Genomic DNA, 18,154 nt, shown 5'->3' with positions numbered 1-18,154 from the left:
GGACCTTGTGGGCACAGCAGGATTTCAGTCCTTCATGGCGTAGTGTGTTACCAACTGTTTTTTTGGTGACTCTGGTCCCAGCTGCCTTGAGATCATTGACAAGTTCCTCCTGAGTAGTTCTGGGCTGATTCCTCACCGTTCTCATTATCATTGAAACTCCACGAGGTGAGATCTTGCATGGAGCTCCAGACCGAGGGAGATTGGCAGTTAATTTATGTTTCTTCCATTTGCGAATAATCGCACCAACTGTTGTCACCTTCTCACCCAGCTGCTTGGCGATGGTCTTGTAGCCCATTCCAGCCTTGTGTAGGTCCACAATCTTGTCCCTGACATCCTTGGAAAGCTCTTTGGTCTTGGCCATGGTGAAGAGTTTGGAATCTGGATTGATTGATTGCTTCTGTGGACAGGTCTCTTTTATACAGGTAACGAGCTGAGAGGGCTCCCAATGTCAGCTCGTTACCTGTATAAAATACACCTGGGAGCCAGAGATCTTGCTGACTGATAGGGGATCAAATACTTATTTCATTCATGAAAATGCAAATTAATGTATAACTTTTTTGTAATGCATTTTTTTATTTATTGTTGTGTCTCTCACTGTTCACATAAACCTACCATTGAAATTGTAGACTGATCATTTCTTTGTTAGTGGGCAAACTTATAAAATCAGTTGGGGTTCAAATCATTTTTTCCCTGACTGTATATGCAGAGATATACAAGGTCTTGGTGTTGCTGCCCTTTACCTAAATTTCCAGAAAATGGCAAGGCAGCTTTATTTACAGTATATGGCACATTTCATAAACAGTGGCAGTTCAAAGCTGAGATAGTGTTCATTACTGACGTAGAAGTACGGATGCTTGTGTGAAAAAATACTCTACTAAAAGTAGAAGTACTGATTCAAACTCTTTACCTGAGTTAAAGTAAAAAATTGCAGTCTCTGAAATGTACTCAGAGTATAAAAATAAAAAGTCGCCCTTTGAAAGACATCTCTACAGCTGTTTCTGTGCAAACCTGAGCCTCACATCACAGTAAGGTCGTTCCAAGATTAATAAACCATTTTAACATTAACTAACCACAACACAGTGCAGGCCACAGACCTCCGTCACCGTTCAGACAAACCTCAGTGAAACACACCTCTGTGCTGGGGGGACATGTGTCCTCACTACCAAACAGCAGACCAGTGTGTGTGTCACCCCCAGAGCTTCAGACAACCAAAACCTTTTACAGCGTCTGAAGCATATATCCATGGTCTGTAGTAAAGCGAGACGTAAGTGCACATGTGCGAGATCGCCGTGAGGGCATGAGGAGCTAGCAGACTGTAAATAAGCAACATGTGACCCAGTGCAGCGCTCTGCACATGTTGCAGTAAGTGGTACATAAAAATGATCGGCAAGTCCCCTCAAATGTAGTAAAACTAAAAGTAATGAGCCTGGTTTGAAAATATAAGGAGTAGAAAGTACAGATACTTGTGTTAAAATGGAGTAAAGTAAAATGTTTTCAGAAAATAAATACTCAAGTACAAAAACCTAAAGTATTTGTACTTTGTTACTTGCCACCTCTGGTACAAAGTGCTTTACAGAGGCAGAGAGAAATACTGTCAGCATTAAAGACAATAAGCACTAAAACCAAATCAGTTTGGATGAAATAAAATACCTAAGCCAATGGAGGACACGGAGGTTAAACCACTTAGTCTCCAGCTGCTACAATCTTTGTCAAAAATCAGTCATAACAGAGTAACTGTGAACACAGACATGAAACATGATCTGACTCAGTGTGACGTCCGCTTTCTGAGGATCTCATCATCTGTGGTGTGCCTCCACAAACCCGGTGAGAGACCAGAGGCCGCAGAGCCTGCCTGAGAATCCTCCTGTTTCAAAGTTTCCTTCGCCAGTGACCCGGTGACGGCTGTGTGAGCGTCCAGGGGAACACTACACACAGGAGCTGCTCAAAATTAACTTGTGTACTTTATTTGCCAAAACGTAAATAGATATGAGATTTAAAAAAAAGAGAGTTCACATGACTGAAGACAGCATAACTGACGTAAACACACTGACAGCCACGTAACGCTTTGATTGACAGGTCATGGTCAAACGGGATGTTTGACTGGAGTGTAACTGGAGCAGGTTTACTGGTGTCTGTACCACACAGCCATGGTTTGTGTTTGGGCGAGTGGCTGGACGTGCTGGAGACTGCTGACTCACCGTTAATCTGACGTCACCATCAATCAGGTCGAGCCCAATTGTTAACATCGGAGCCCACGGTGGTCTGACACGAACCTGAGCGGCCTGAAGCTGCAGACACCCTGATCAATAACTCTCGCTCTGTATAATCGCTCTCCATTACCCTCACTGCCTTCGACATACACACAGCAGTCAAATCAGCGCAGGCAGGAAGACAGCAGCTCATTCTGTTGTCATGGCAACAGCACCCTCTCCATGGACACTGGCTGCATCCTCACAAACACAGAGGCTTAAATCAGTGTAAATGGTTTAGCTGCCTCATGCTGACATCATGTTCGGGTTCAACAGGAACCTTCAGCTGACACACTGGCACCACCAGCTGACGGCCGGATGCTTGTAATCGCAAATAAAACCTGAAACTGACCAAACTGAACGCACCTATACTCTATTTGGGTGAGCTAACTGCACGGTCCTGTTGCTATGCAACTCACTGCAGGGTGTAATGGGACACCATCAGCGACATTAGTTTCCCTGTGAGAAGCCAAACTGAAAAAGGTCCATGCTGAATGTTGAGTAGACATGACCACAAAGGTAAAAAACACTAACACAGGCCTGCAAAATTAGCACAGAGACACACGACCACCTCAGAGAGGCTCAAAACAGCTACACAGACAGTGCTAACAGAGTTAGCAAGCAGCACATTACCAGCTCCCTCCACATAAGGTTCCATCAAGAAATACTGACACAAAATGGAAAAAGATGGACGTAGACAAGTCACCCTAATGATGCAACAGCCTCACTGAGACTGAATCCAGAGACTCTTCGATAATGAAGTCCATCCAGTACATCATCACAGCTGAATCTCAAGTCTCTGGTATGATCGAGGACGTTCCAAGACTCAGATTCCTGCTCTGAGGAGCGAGGAGGTTGCTGGACCATGAGCGAGGACACACAAGAGCACAGCCAACAGGCCCCCTTATCAGAAATCACTTGGTGATTGGACGCTGCAAATATAAACAAGTGCAACAGGTAATAAAAACAGAAGAACATTACATGAAGTCCCACTGAGCACCCAGCTCATTTTAAAGCATGTGAAGTCCTTCTTTTCTGTTTTACCACGGGTTGGAGCCACTGTGCATATATGTGCATTTCCCTCACGGTGTGTCCTACTGTGAGTCGGAGTTTGGGATGTAGTTTTCCCTTCTCCAAGGCGGTTCTGTGGGCTCCCCTATTTTTGAACAGCAAGCTCTTCCAACGGGCAAGTGAACATGCACCTGGTATAGACATGAACGCAGAAACTCCATGAAAACATCACCATTAACGAATTGTGCTGTACGCAGAAGACAGCACCAGGCAAAAGAGGGAACAGATGCATCTTCAGGGTTTCAGGTGAGTTACAGCTTGGAATTACAGGGAGGCATCAGCATTAAAATTGTTCCCAGGATGTTCGACCTTTGCTCCCGAGTTTATTTTGAAAGAAATATTACATCAGAACGGGGGGGGCGCTATGTTGAGTTAACATTTCCATAATATACTTTACTACCCGCCCTGCTTTATCGGCCCCGTTTTGACAAACATCATGAAAAGACTGTAAGAACTGAATGCACCTAAACACAAAGCACCCGGGTCCTGTCCGGGTCCTGTCCTCATCCAGATATTTAGGAGGTTTACACAGTGGCTGGGGCGGCAGGCTCCGTCCAACCCCCAACCTACAGGGGAAGCATTTCAGTCCGCTCAGACTAAAAACAAACATGAGGCAGGTAGACACTTACCTGTGTGTGACATCAGCCTGTCTGTCCGGTGGAGCTGGTACTGAAGACTGAACGGTTTGTTCTGGTTTGTAAAGGTTCCACAGGCAGCCCTACATACCAACCTCCAGGAAGTAGCCATAACCAGGCGCTTATATCAGGAAGCCAACTTAAAATTTGTTACATCAATTAATTACAAATGAAAGGTCCAAACTTTCACACTCCACGCGGACCTGACAGGACAGGTGTTGCCATACCTGCTTCACATGACCATCGCCCTGATATCAGAGAAGTGTTGCTGGTTTGACCCGGATGTAGGTCCTCAGCAGGAGAGAAGTCCGGAGGATCCAGAGTCCACAGACCTGCTCGCAGTGCCTGAAAAACCTGAAAAGTATCATTCATCAAAATGCACACGCTTGGTTCTGCTGATCACAGCTGTGTTAACACATGAGGTGGGGCCGTCGCTGCCTTATCCACTAACACCCGATGAAGAATCAGCGCAGGTCTGATGATGTGTTGTCACCCGATAAACACCCGCTGCTGTTTGGTGCCACGAGGCGCGTGAATGTGGCACACTTTATAAAACAGATTTTAAAGGTCACACATCCGTCTGGTGTGGAGTTTGCGTGCAAGAGGTGATGGATGGAATGAATGGACCTCTCTGTCCCCTGCAGCAAACACACAGTCAATGTCATCCCCCAACACACACACACACTCATGTTCAACATGAACTGTCATGTGCATGTGTCATGGGCTGCCTCCAGTTTGTGCTGCTGCTCCACTGGACTGTGTTAAATGTTATTCAGACTTAACCTCGTTAATATAGCAGTGGAAGAGCAGCACAACAACCACACAGGTGAACCAACAAACCATGTGAACATCATGACCTTCACTGCAGGACTGTAAGAGTGACTGAGTGTGACTCAGGGGTTCCTAATAAACTGACCAGTGAGGGTATTTTTGATATGAATTAAAATCATTGCAGATTCCCAAAGTTGGTTGTTTGGCCTGTTTCTCTGAAACAAAGACAACATGATGTCAAAGAAGTACAGTGATGATGAAGAGCAGGAGGTGACTGAGGCTGAGCAGGATAAACCTGATGTTTGCGTGCACAACACCTGAGCTGACGTGTTTGTTGACACCCGAGGTCATGTCTCCATCACACCTCAGTTTAAAGCAAACCTCTGCCTTATTCCAGCTCAACCCATTGTTTCTTCCAGCAGTAACACAACAAATGCAACACAATGGGTCAGCAACACTTATACTCAATTCAACTCCCAGAAAACACTAAGAGACTGAAAATTCTGTCCCACTCGTGTTCATGTTCATCTCTGCTGGACACTCACCATCTCTTCCTGTCAGCCTGCAACAGGAAACATCTGGATGTCAGCGTCTTTTTCAAAGTAAAAGTCGGTGATGGTAGAAACCTGTTGGACAATATGAATATTATTCATTTTAATTAACTAGAATTTTTAAGTTATTGTTATTATTGTTATTGACCCTTCTTTTCAGTCTCTACCTGCAGGTCATGGCGGGGGGCGTGGCCTGGACGTATCGCTGGGTGGAGTCAGACGTCAGCGCAGAGACCTCCCTAACCTGCTGCCCTATGAGGACCAGATGATGTCATATCCCACCTCGGAGGTAGGAGGCGGAGCCAAAGACCGGTACTATCAATCAGATGATTGGAAGGGGAGGAGCTTGGACCAGGCCCTGCAGCAATTGGTGGAGAGAGACCTGAGGCGGGAGCATGAAGAGGAGCAGCGAGCAGGTTGGCCAGCTGTAAACACTGTGTCCATTACTCATCCTTTCAGTGTGACATTTTGTCTTTTTATTTATGGATAACCAACCAGTCAAATGCCTCCACAGCCAAACTGGCCGCTCTGCTGCGCCTCCTGAGTGAAGCAGAGAGTGCTGGACTGGTGGGGCCAGGAGATGTGGAGGTGGTTGAGGAAGAAGAGGATGAAGAGGACGATCAGGGGACACCAGGGGAATTCCAGGGCTCTGCCCCCCCAGACTACGATGAGACGGGACAGGGGATGAACATGGGGAGGCCCCCGGCTGCCTGGTGGGGCCTCCTGGAACCCCAGTTGGCTCGGACTCTGCTAGACAGGTGAGGAACACCTTAGCACATCTGAGTCTGGTTCAGTGAATTTGTTTGGTTCAGGTTTGTGAAGGTCTGGACTCTAAACTGTGACCTGCTGTTGTCAGGATGGAGCCTCAGCTGGCTCAGACTCTGCTGGAGAGAGCGAGACAGGAGAGACTTCAGCAGGGGGGACGGGTTGCATCAGGACTGACCCGAGACCAGGACCAGGATTCTCTGAGGTGACCTCACGGTCGGATACCCATAGGGATGACTAGCATAACTTTGTTGCAATGATGTCAGGCGCACTCCAGTGTGTCGCCGCTGCATGAGGCGTTTTGGTCTTCAGGTCCCAGTGGACGTCAGACGTACACGCAGAGGGAAAACGTGACTGTAATCACAAGAGCAAAGTTCATCTCTCAGGGAAGAAAGTTGTAATATTTTGAGATATTTTATTTTTCTTAATGTGTTGCTAAAAATATTACATTTTTTGTCAACAATTATTTTCTTAAACAATAATGTAACTTTTTCCCTCGACTGAACTTTTCTCTAAATGTGACGTCACTTTTATTGGCATATAATTTTTTCTCTAAGTATTGATTTTAACTAGTTTTTAATTAAGCTATTCCAACATTTAACCACAAAATAACATTTATTTATTCTGACACACGGTGCCTGTTGTCATCATAGAGACTGGTGAGCACTAACATATCTATACTTCTCCTCCTCCTCAGACACCTGGTTGCTAGGATACTGTCCAGCATCGGCCATAACAATGCCCCGGTGATCTCCTCTGGTCACAGAATGAGGAGGGACCTGTCTGCCGTAGCCCAGCCTGTTAGCTTCGCCCACAGGAGAACCCGCCGTTCGCTTGATGACGTGGCTCCTCCATTGCCTAGCAACGATCCCCCCCTTCTCCGGGTGAAGAGGCTGGAAGATGAAGAGCAGGAGGAAGAGAAGCTTCGCCCGCACGTCGCTGGGCTGCAGAGGATGAAACGCATTGACACCATGGCAACTGCTGCTGTGGAAGAACTGAATCATGGGAGTCGTAGGCGCAGGAGGAGAGCCGCCCTAAACTACGACCCCCAGATACTGATCGATCAGATTCTGGAGTACATGAGGGAGTAAGAGGAGGGAGAGGAGGAAACAAGGAGAGGAAAGAATGAGAGGAGGGGAGGGTGGAGGGGGAAGAAGGAGGAGAACAGATGGATGAGGAGAGACAAACAGAGGGATGGTGAAGAGAAGGTGCATTGTGGTTAAAGAGAAGGAAAGATGAAGTGATGCAGGGGTGAAGTGAACTCTTTATTTTACACTAGGGTCGTGACCTCTGTTTTCTTCTTTTGTTTGTTTTTTCCTAAAAACCTTTCCTGGCAGGGTTCAGTAACGTGCGACTGCCACGGTGAAACAGAGACAAAGTCCTGACACGCTCATATATTGTTACACTTCTATATTGTAACGTGGTTGGTGGGTTTGTGAGCAGCTGATTCACAGGAGAAGAAAATGCTGCACACACTTTGTTTCACAGGTCCAGTAACTAAACGTTTGCTGCCGTTTCACTGATACTGACTCACGCTAAAGGAAATGCAGAAACTGTTCATCGCTGCTGGTTAAATCCGAGTTTCATTTGGTCTCCTTTAAGAAAACCTTTGTGACCTTGAGCTGCCACGTTGTCACTCATTGTTCAGCAAACTGCAGTTTATGCTGCCTATTGTAGTTTTCAGCAGCAGGGGAACATCTTTGGTTCTGTGCTCCAGACCCAGGAGGCACATCGACGCATTCTTGTATTATAGGAGCAGTTTTACTCACCAACAAATTTATGGTTCATTTGAACGCTCGTAAAATAAAGCGACTCCATGTTGCTCCTTAAGAATCTTTGTCTGATTAATTAGTTCCGGTTAATTGTTTGCGCATCATGTCATCATCAGGTCCGCAAAACAAATGTGAACTTCCCCTGTAGGCAAACATGCAAAGAACGTTTTGAATATCGATTTTCTCACGTTCTTCTTTATAAACACAACAAAGTGGAATCTGTCTCAAACTCTGTCTCTGTTTGACTGATAAATAATCCACACTCCATGGTTTTTGGTGAAAACACTACAGTACCCATGAGCCTCAGCAACTGTTGCTATGCTGCGGAACCAATCCAAGATCTAAAGGTGAAGTCATGTAAATTTCTGAAAGTTTCCAAAGATTCTTTAAAGATAAACCTCAGACTTCACCCCCGACAGTCTGAAGCGTTCTGATTGGATGATTCGTACAGCAATGCTGTCTAGGACTGTAGTTGACCCCGCCCACTCTGCTTCACTATGAAAGGCTCAAAGTGTGAAAGGTTTCCTGTTAAAAACACTTCCACATGGATTCCAGCTTCGCTCTGTCAGTGCCAGTCTGCTTCTGATGGAGGCTGACGGTAACCATGGCGATGTCTCATCAGCTCTGTGATTGGTTCGTTCTCGGTGTGTTCATATGCTTCAGCTTGTGTGCAGCAGCTCTGTCAGTGCAATCACTCGTCTGTGCAAATGCTAAACCTTTGTCATCCCGCACTGAAATAAAGCCAGTATCCACAAACTGAGCCCGTCTGTTTGCCTCTGTCTGCTGCACAAACACAAATCAATTAGGTGGTGAACACGCACAGTGCGTCCGAACCGTAACACCTGTCCGTCCTGGTGCGTCCATTCGTCATACAGTCAGACACACATGCAAGGAGGCTGAAGGAAAATATCTTTTTAGAATTATAATTAGGAGAAAGAAGATTTAATCCAAGGGAAAAGGTCATAATATGGAAGAAAAAAGCACAACATGTCAACAAAAATGGCAAAATATTTTGATTAAAAAAAAAAACTATATAAAAAACAACTACATTAAACAAATTTATTGTCATGATTTTCACCTTTTTCTATGTGTTACAACTTCTGGGACATATTACAATTTCCACTGTAATTATGACTTTAATCAGAATCTAACCTTTTTCCTGCATATGGCACTTTTTTACAACATTATTACAACATTTTTGGGACATGACTTTTCCAAACTGTTTGGATTCTACTCAAATGTATCTTTTCCAAACATTACGACATTTCTCTCTAAATATTTTGTCACTTTTCTTGACAGGTTATAACATTTTATTGTTATGATAATAAACTGTCTTACCTTCTTATCATGACATGTTGCTAAAGTAATACAGCTTTTAGAAGTTGCAGGTTACCAGTGGGGCTTTCAGTGGTTTACTGATAACACATTAATTTCCCTGGTTTCTCTAGTATAACCACAGTATACTGGTGTACAAAAACTGGCTTCTATAATGCAGCTGCCTATTAAATTAGACATTAATAAACATGTAAACATGTCCTTATAGCTGCTTAATAACTCCATTATATTCTGTACAGGCTTGTGTGCTGAAGTTTCTCCACCCATAAAAACACTTCACAGATACATGATCGCATTTAAAATGTGTAAATTTCCAAATACTAAAATACTAGATTTTGATCAAATGTAGTTGTACACAGTTAAACGTATTCTCATGCTCGGCAACAACAAAGCTTGCACAGTCAGAACATTTCTAACAACAAGGCAGAGTCGTCTAACAAACAGCTCTGGTGTTCAGCCTGGAAGACTCAGAGGAGGGAAAACCGCACCACCTGTGTTGTGTTAATGTCCTTAAAGGTCGAAGGTCATGCTGACAGGAAAGACTGGAAGCATGGGGATACAGTTAGCCTAGCTTAGCACAAACACTGGTAACTGCTAATTCTAAACTAAGTGAACCCAGATGCTCCCTGGACCCGAAGCCAACTCGTGACCCAGATGCTAAATAGAACCTAAGCTAATGCTAAGCTAACTGATCACAGACATAAACACTAAGCTACACAGACACAGAGACTGCCTGGATTGTCAGCTGTTTTTTTTTTTTTTTTTTTTACAATAGCTGGATCCAGAATTTAGCTTAACCCAAAGCCAAGCTAACTGGACCGGAAGCAGGAGAAATTCCCTGACATGCATACAGAGTTACTTACTAGCAACATGAGTTTTACACCATGTTTTTAAGAAAATAAAAATTGGAATATGCCATTTACAAAAGTATTCAACCCCTTTCACTTTGCTTAACCACAGCTCAATGAGGCTCACTCTCAGAGGCAACCTAGTCACTGTGTGGTGAGCTGCTGCGGTGTATAACAACAGTGGTTCAGGATGAACATCACACACCTGCTGTTCTGTAGGTACAGCACGAGCTATCACTTTGTTCAGCTGCTGTGCTTCAACGTGGACATGAAACACTGAGCAATACGACTGGTTCATCGTCACTGTGGACACATCATTATAGACAGTCCTGGTCTGGGCCAATTACAGTCAGGTGTGTACAGGGACATGCTGCTGCTGTGGTACATTAGTATATCATGCTAGGCTGCTCTGTGAGAGTAAATGTGGAAAAATAACTAAGACAAATACATCAGAAGAAATAAAAGGAAGCAAGAACAATATCTGCCAACGATACATCAGAAGAAATAAAAGGAAGCAACAGAAGAAGAAGGTGCAGTAACAGGAGCACTACGTGGAGCCAACGTCGCCCTGCTCTGCACATATTGCCTGTCGTCATCATCATGAGGGTGGTTTCCAGGTAACCAGGTGAAAATGAAGAGGGATGGGGAGATCAGGAGGAATATCCCAAAAAGAAGAAGAAGAGGAGTTCAGGGAAGACAGGACATGAAAGAAACAGTTAAATGTGTCAAGAGTGATGGAGAGTGACAGTAGAAGAGACTCACCTGGTGACATCATGCTGACATCAGCAGACCTGTGGTCACTGCAAACACACACACACACACACACACTCCTGTGATTCAACTGTTTGAATGAAGGTTTTCCAGTGTAGGTAAGCTTCATGCACCCCATCCCCTCACCCTCTTTGTTGTCTGATGGCAGCAGGGCATCCTGTCTGTTGGCAAGGACAAACGCCAGTGTGGCCAAGATGGCGGCATCCAAAATGCCCAGAATGGCCAGGATGTAGGCCCAGTGGACAGAACAGTTACCTGGAGAGAAACTGCCCACCTGGAGACAGACAAAGGACCAGTGCCATACATGATCAATATCACTGATACAGATCAATACAGACCTACTGAGGACATGTAGGAGTGTAACTGTTCATGCGACCATATGTATCTATCTTTCGATAAATACTGTGTATCAGTGATCAATACAAGCCAATAGAGCTCCAGCGTGATCAATACAGATGTACTGCTGTGACTCACTGAGTCTCCACACAGAGCTCTCATCTCTGGACTCTCCCACGAGTCTGGAAACAGAAGACAAGCCAGCGCCAGACAGAAACCTGCAGAGAAGACAGAGGCGAAGACGAGTCACTGTCTCCCATCTCTTTGTCCTGTCCTTGTTTGTCCCGTCCCTTCTCTCTGGCAGCAGAAGTACCAGTATTACCAGTGGTGCTGAGTGACCAGCACTGTCCTTATGTCACTGTTACTGGTCCAGTACCAGTACACCCAGTAGCACCAGTGTTGCTAACCTGCAGTGAGCTGCAGCCAGGCACAGATCTTGTAGACAGTGGTGGCGCTGCAGAACCTGAAGAGACAGAGACACAGGACGCTGGTCCACACGGCCCACAGAGACACTCCCACCAACACCGCCACTGACTGGAAGGATGGCAGAGGGGACAGACTGGACAGACCCCCTCGACAGTCTGGGACCGGCCAGTCCGACTCCACGCACACCTGACAGCAGACAGGCATGAAGACAGGTGAGTGCAGAGAATGTGAATAGTTACATCCGGACATAGGAAGGTCCAGAGATTAAAGGGTCAGTCCGTCTCTTTGTGTCTCCTCTCACCTCAAACAGTCCCAGGGTGCCACTGGGTGGGGCCCGGCCAACCCCCTTGTGGTAGGCCCCTGTGGTACCGATCCAGGATGGCTGCACCAGGACGACCACCTGGATGATGGCGAAGCAGAGCGTACAAACGGCCCAGAGAACGCCGACCGCCCGCGCACTGCGGACAAACTCCGTCTGATAGAGACGAGAGAGGTCGACCAGGGCGGGTGACACTGGCATGACTGAAAGAGGAGGAGAGAGAGGGGCTCACTGGGGGGGTAATAGCTGGTGGACAATGGTGGAGGTCTAAAGCACAGACAGATAAGTTGGACCAGGGTCTAGACTCGCACATGACGGTGAGGACACCACATTCACTGGATTTTAAAGCGGATCTCTGAGCCGTTTTCCTTCTACCAGATTTTGTTGCATGAAAACGTACCAATACTAACTTATCAGCCTGTTTGGGAGCTGATATGACAGAAAATTAAAGCCATCAGGAGAGAAAAACCCAGTAAAAGCTCATTAAATGTGATGTAATGTCAATTACAGGCGGGTGCTGCTGTTTTATTTGAGCTCTGTGTGTTTCTGTGTAGTCAGTGTCCATCAACTGCAGCAGAATGAGCAGTGAGCAGCGTCCCTGTGGATGGACAGACAAATGCCACTGGATCACTGTAGGACTGAAGGAAACCTAAACACAGGAGGACTGTCAGGCAGGCTCTGCAGCCTGTCTTCCTCTGGTTTCTCGGTGGGTTTGTTCTGAAGGGACATCAGAGATGGTGAAATCCTCCTGAAGTGGACATCACACTGAGTCAGACCAACATGTACGTCATGTCTATGTTCACTGAGGAGGGACTCTGAGGAGGAGGACCAGTTCTGGGTTTCCAGAGTGTCCATTTCTGTTACAGACCCTGGTCCGGGTTCAAAATGAACGAGTTAAATCAAAGAGCACAAGCTTCATTCCCCACCTCCTCCTGAATACAGCTTCATAAGAGGACTGGGCTTTTCACTGACAGAACGTGAACCCTCTGCCAGGATTTCAACAGCGTGCCTAAGAACCACAAGTTGTTAAGTTCTGGTTTGTCATCGAGTCGTCAATGATCACGCATGTTGATGTTGTATGTCATAACTGTCAGGCCAAAAAAATGAAGCAGTGCTCAAGTAAATTATAATAAACACTGGCATGCTAAACATATAGTCGTGTGTATATAAAGGTAAAATCCAAACTATTAAAATTGGCCAAAACAGCCAAAAATATTCCAAGACTCCTAAATGGTGTGAGAATCGAGTCGTGTTCAGACTGAACCTGAGTGTAACTCACCACAGGAAACCAACCAAACTTCAGTTGACAAGTCACAACTTTACCTCTTTTTGTTTCTTGAAACTCTTCAGATCACAAGGCCGGTCAGAACCAAACCCAGACCAGGACTCAGACGAGCTTCTTTCTGACTCAGCAACTGTCATCAAAAAACATCTGGCAGTTAATAACACAGTGCGACCTGTAACTGACTACACTCACTCATATAGTACTGTACTTAACTACAATGTTGAGGTATCTGTACTTTTCTTGAGTACTTCCACGTCCTGCTACTTCATCCTGTGACTCCATGTCAGAGACAAACCGTGTACTTTTTACTACACTACATGTACCTGATACCTTCAGGTCCAGAACCAGATGAATCAAACCAAACCCAGTAGAACCATCAGACTCTATTGATCCCAGTAGGAAATCCACCAGCTACCCAGCAGGATGGAAAGTACTTCCCAGTATAAGTATATAAGGTAGTTACCATCAGCTCCACCTTTACCAGCTGCAGCATTAAAGTGATGGACACAGTAATTAGTCACTATGATCCAGTATCAGAGACGTTACTGGGACACGGGCCGTTCTGCTGGTACTGGTACTGCTGGTAGATTTGGATGCTGATACTTTATTACTTATAGTTAAATAATACTTGCAATGCAGGACCTTTACTAGTAACAGAGTAGTTCAACACTGTGGTGTTAGTACCTTTAGGTGAGTAGCTGCTGAATCAGCATAAAGAAGCTGCAGGACAGTCGGATTATTATTGCTTCAGCTGAGATGAAACTACTTTAATCACATTAATTCCAACAGTCAGCGTTTACACGCCTTGCTACAGCTGTTGCAAGCATTATAGTGGAGTGTTCATTAATGGTTCTGTACAGCAGCCAATCAACATCAGATATGATAAATATGACTGTGAACAGAAAGTCGTCCCGAGGTTTATCGACCAACACGTTACAACAGCACCGACGGTCGGTAAACGCCCGGGGCTTTACACAGAAACACAGAAAACAAACCTTCAGCTGGACCCGAGCCACCTGTCTGTCCGCAGGATGGGAGGATGCCGGAGGAGAGGGTGGAGAGATGAGGCAGGGCGGCCGGCGGTTGTGCGCAAGCGCTACGTCCCAGGATGTGGAGCAACCCGATCATTTAATAACAGAAACCAGTGATATCGGGGGATTTAATCATGAAGCGAATCGGAGGGAGGTCGGTCTGATGAATCCAGCTCAAATAAAACAGCTTGTTTCCGGACGCGGCGCCTCCTGCCGGCGGACTGACGAACTGCAGCTGTTTCCGTCGTTAGATAACAGACTCGGGTCTGGCTCGTCCGCCGAGATTCACTACGGGTGTAGATTCCTTTTCTCCTGAGGAAAAGTCTGAAGTCAGATCGGTTTTACAGCGTGTGTCCGTCAGAACCGCGCCGCGCACACAACATTTAAGTGGCCGCGCCTCGATGTAATCTGTCACCTGGTCCAAAGGTGCTGGAGACTAGGGGGGTACAGGAAGAACTGTGGAGTCCACGTGTCTCCGTCTGCTCTCACCTTTTTAGTGAAACTCACTAAATCTGGTGGAACATGTTGCCACCAGATTTAAAATGACGATCAGTAATCGGACTAAAACATCTAAGATCATATGTCCAAAGTTATTTGGACAGTTTGTCGGGAGCCGGTCAAAAGCTGTGTCCACATAGTTTATCAGACCAAAAACCATCATTTAAAAACTATTTTCAGCTCGTTCTTGACCTTTGTAATAGAAACGTCAACCTTTCTTTATTAAGGTTCACTTACACAGTGTTGCTGGAGCTTTCAGTCACATCTTGTGACCTTCATCAGCAGATGAGGAAAAACCGGTTTTCTTTGTGATCTGGACCAGAATTTCAAATCTGAGGCTTTGTTTCTTGCTAAAACACAAAGAATTTCTCACCTGCTGAAAACGTGAAGATCGTTTTCTGTAAACAACAAATTGCTAAGCGATGTACAAAAGTGAACAAACATCCACAGGACGTTAGTGGGCGAGTGATGATGAAAGAAGAACATGATGCTGGAAAACAGCTGTTCATACAAACCTGTTTAATATTTAGAAAACATTTAGCGGCAAAGAACAGAATATTGCACAGGTGTCCTCTCACACCACCCTAACGCTGTCTGACAGAAGCTGTAAATCAAACGCACCTCAAGCACGCACCATGTCCTCTCACACCACCCTAACGCTGTCCGACAGAAGCTGTAAATCAAACGCACCGCTTTCGTCCTGACTGACAGCAGAAACCTTGTGAGACCCAGGTGGACAAATCACCTGAGGTGATGACACGTTTGAACCCTTTAGACTTTGAGAAACTTCACCTGACTCTGTTAAAAAAGGACAAAACCTTCAGAGATAAAAGTGAACTTGGTTGAAAGAAGAACCTGTGTGCCAGACGCCAGCTTGGCTCACTGTGGTGGCACCTTATTGTCCAGCTCACGTCCTGGAAACTTTCCTCACTGCCAAACCACAGTTTTCAGCTACAGCACGAATTCTTTAGTTGTGTATTTCAAATGGATGATGGTCAACAAATCAAACACACCCCATGTTACTGGTGCAGATTTACTCACAAACAGTATTTCTGGTTCATTACCACAGATCAGCCTGTAAAATGAAGCGACACCATGTGGCTCTTTTTCTTTCAAATCAACAATTCAGTGTTTGTTTCCCAGGAAGATGATGAACTAGCCTTCAGCTTTACCTGCTACGTGTATGGAGCAGGTTCTCTGTTGGCTTTTCATGGAGATGAACAGCTAAATAGCAGCTGCTTTTTAGGGACTAATGAGCAAAGCTTCCTGGAAATGAGCTGGAAACTACAGGACCTGTAAAATAGACAGAGGCAGTAGGTTTCTGTCAGAAACAATGTGAAGAACACAGAAATGTGTTGATCACACACGAGACAAGTAAAGCTGCTGGTTTTTCTCACTTTGGCCTTAAATGATCACTTTTACTGAATCCTGGAGTGAAAACTCCACATTTAGTTTTGTGCTCAAGTCTCAAAATGCAGACGAACTTGCAGCAGATCAAAATTTCCTAGGATTTTAATGTCGGCCATCCACTAAAGAAACATTACAAGAAAATGATCTGAACGATTCACAAGAATTAATTTCTTCATCTTCTGTTTTTATGGTCATGTGTCTATTTGACTAATAGACATCAGGTTCCTGCTCAGACTTTTCAAAATAAATCCAAAGTGTGCTGGTGATTGGTCCCATTTTCAGGGAACTGAACCAACAACCTGCTGATGAGTTTTGATGGTGATGAAGATGAAGATCAGCACCAAAACGCAGGGTTGTATTTTTGGCAGGCGATGGACACCGTAGACCCTGCTGGATTCAACTAAGTATCCCAGAAAGCACCACTGCTGCTGGTGGTATCCATGACAACACATCCAACCGACCAATCACACACAGCCGAAGGAAGACAGAACAAATTAAAAACACATTCAGCTCCCAGGTTTGTACAAGGTCCCTCTCGTCCTTCAGCTCCACGGAGGGATCTCCTCTCCGAACTTGGCACAGTGAGCAGTGTTTTTAGCTTCAAACACAATCTGAACAAAGAGCAGGGAGAACATGGAAAAGAATCGTTACAATACAGTTTTAGAACTGTCTTCATGCAAAATGCTGAAAATGTTTTAATCAATATCTGTGAATCATCAGACACGCAGGAGCAGAACAAGGACTTGGACCTTTACTGAAGAAATACAAGCAGTACTAGCCAACATTAGCCAGTGGTGGATGAAGCACTGAGGTCCTTTACTTCTTAACTACTAGTAACAGTACCGCACTATAGAAATGCACGTGCAATCAAAACCCTAGTTAAGTATAATCAGCCAAATGTACCTAAAGTATGAAAAGTAAAAGCGCCCATGTTAGTGCTGCCCTATTAGACATGGTATGTGTGGATGAAACGTGCTGCTGTATTTCTATGTATACTGAACTTTGATGCTGTACTTGTTTCAACTACACTAACATTAACTACCTTATAAACTGTGGGTCTGCAAAACGCACTATATTCTGTGGGAATTCATGTCGGTAACAACCTGTTTTCAGCTTAGTGAAGAGTATTTTTCAAAAACAGCTGACTTAGCTTTATTATTTATTTAGCCTAGAAATAGGAACAAATAATCATTCAGTGTTTGAGAAGAATCACCAAACCTAAATATAAATGGTTTTCACAGGACAGGAAGGGGATGAAGATCTACAAAGTAACCAGTAAAGTGAAGGTGTCGGGTAAATGTAGCAAAGTAAAACGTACACAAACTGAAATGTAGAGAAGTATAACGTAGCTGAACATGGAAGCACTCAAGTCAAGTACCTCGGATTTGTGCTTCAGTACTTAAGTAAATGTAACGTTAGTGTCAGTCACGCCCTGTGAAGCCAGCGCTAAGGTTAGCTCAGCCCGTCAGCCTGAATTCAGTTTTTATTTTTCAGTATTAATGAAAACAGGCCCTTTGTCATTTATACTGTAACCATCCAGCTGGTATCATTCAATATAACACTACATGTACATGTCACCGTTATATTCCTAAGTCAAATCTGTCACACACATTGTGATGAACATGAGCTAAAGCTGCCAATAGTTAACATCACTCTGACTGGAACTAACACTGGACCATGTGAACTCATTCTGTTTAACAAGAAACATTTGTGAAACCTCAATGAACAAATGAATAAGCCAGCTCCCAGTTTCAGTTTAGGGGCAGACCCCCCCTCTACTTTTAAGATTGGGTCTCGTCTCCTCTCGTCAACACATCCCACCTTTTATTTTTATATGCCACCACAACGCATCACAAACTGTCTCCTCTCTCTCTTTCCCGTAGTGTCTCCTCTCTCTCTCTCCCATAGTGTCCTCTCTCTCTCCCGTAGTGTGTCCTCTCTCTCTCTCCCCCGTAGTGTGTCCTCTCTCTCTCCCGTAGTGTGTCCTCTCTCTCTCCCCCATAGTGTCCTCTCTCTCTCTCCCATAGTGTCCTCTCTCTCTCCCGTAGTGTGTTCTCTCTCTCTCTCCCCCAGTGTGTTCT

General features: G+C 45.0%; 3 protein-coding genes across 4 annotated transcripts in view; 1 reads left to right on the top strand and 2 right to left on the bottom strand.

Moving 5' to 3' along the window:
- The window catches only part of pcsk1nl (proprotein convertase subtilisin/kexin type 1 inhibitor, like), a 12,891-nt gene extending 4,317 nt beyond the window's left edge, over window positions 1-8,574 (top strand). The window contains exons 2-5 of the mRNA XM_020588439.1: window positions 5,438-5,693; window positions 5,792-6,035; window positions 6,134-6,247; window positions 6,740-8,574. Of these exons, the coding sequence (XP_020444095.1) occupies window positions 5,438-5,693; window positions 5,792-6,035; window positions 6,134-6,247; window positions 6,740-7,133 (1,008 nt within the window). The 3' untranslated portion in view covers window positions 7,134-8,574. The remainder of the gene's footprint in view (window positions 1-5,437; window positions 5,694-5,791; window positions 6,036-6,133; window positions 6,248-6,739) is intronic.
- Window positions 8,575-10,493: 1,919 nt separating this feature from the next.
- On the bottom strand, window positions 10,494-15,593 carry lhfpl4b (LHFPL tetraspan subfamily member 4b). Of its 2 annotated transcripts, XM_020588438.1 has the most exons (9): window positions 15,354-15,593; window positions 14,130-15,284; window positions 13,173-13,264; window positions 11,832-12,052; window positions 11,512-11,716; window positions 11,243-11,322; window positions 10,895-11,042; window positions 10,760-10,797; window positions 10,494-10,583 (listed from the first exon to the last, which is right to left on the bottom strand). In XM_020588438.1, exons 4-8 carry the CDS (start codon window positions 12,048-12,050, stop codon window positions 10,769-10,771), a joined length of 681 nt encoding a protein of 226 aa, XP_020444094.1. In that variant the 5' UTR covers window positions 12,051-12,052; window positions 13,173-13,264; window positions 14,130-15,284; window positions 15,354-15,593; the 3' UTR covers window positions 10,494-10,583; window positions 10,760-10,768. The 2 variants fall into 2 exon arrangements, with proteins under 2 accessions (XP_020444094.1, XP_020444093.1); XM_020588437.1 differs by lacking the exon at window positions 15,354-15,593 and having other exon boundaries at window positions 14,130-15,293.
- A 7-nt stretch (window positions 15,594-15,600) lies between these two features.
- hdac6 (histone deacetylase 6) overlaps window positions 15,601-18,154 on the bottom strand; it is a 29,705-nt gene continuing 27,151 nt past the window's right edge. Inside the window, exon 20 of the mRNA XM_020588440.1 lies at window positions 15,601-16,684. Coding sequence (XP_020444096.1) covers window positions 16,616-16,684 — 69 coding nt within the window. The 3' untranslated portion in view covers window positions 15,601-16,615. The remainder of the gene's footprint in view (window positions 16,685-18,154) is intronic.

Source organism: Monopterus albus, unplaced genomic scaffold, assembly GCF_001952655.1.
Source record: "Monopterus albus unplaced genomic scaffold, M_albus_1.0 scaffold540.1, whole genome shotgun sequence".
Taxonomy (NCBI): Eukaryota; Metazoa; Chordata; class Actinopteri; order Synbranchiformes; family Synbranchidae; genus Monopterus; species Monopterus albus.
Note: the sequence above shows the minus strand (reverse complement) of the source record. Positions and strands in the feature narration are given on the sequence as shown.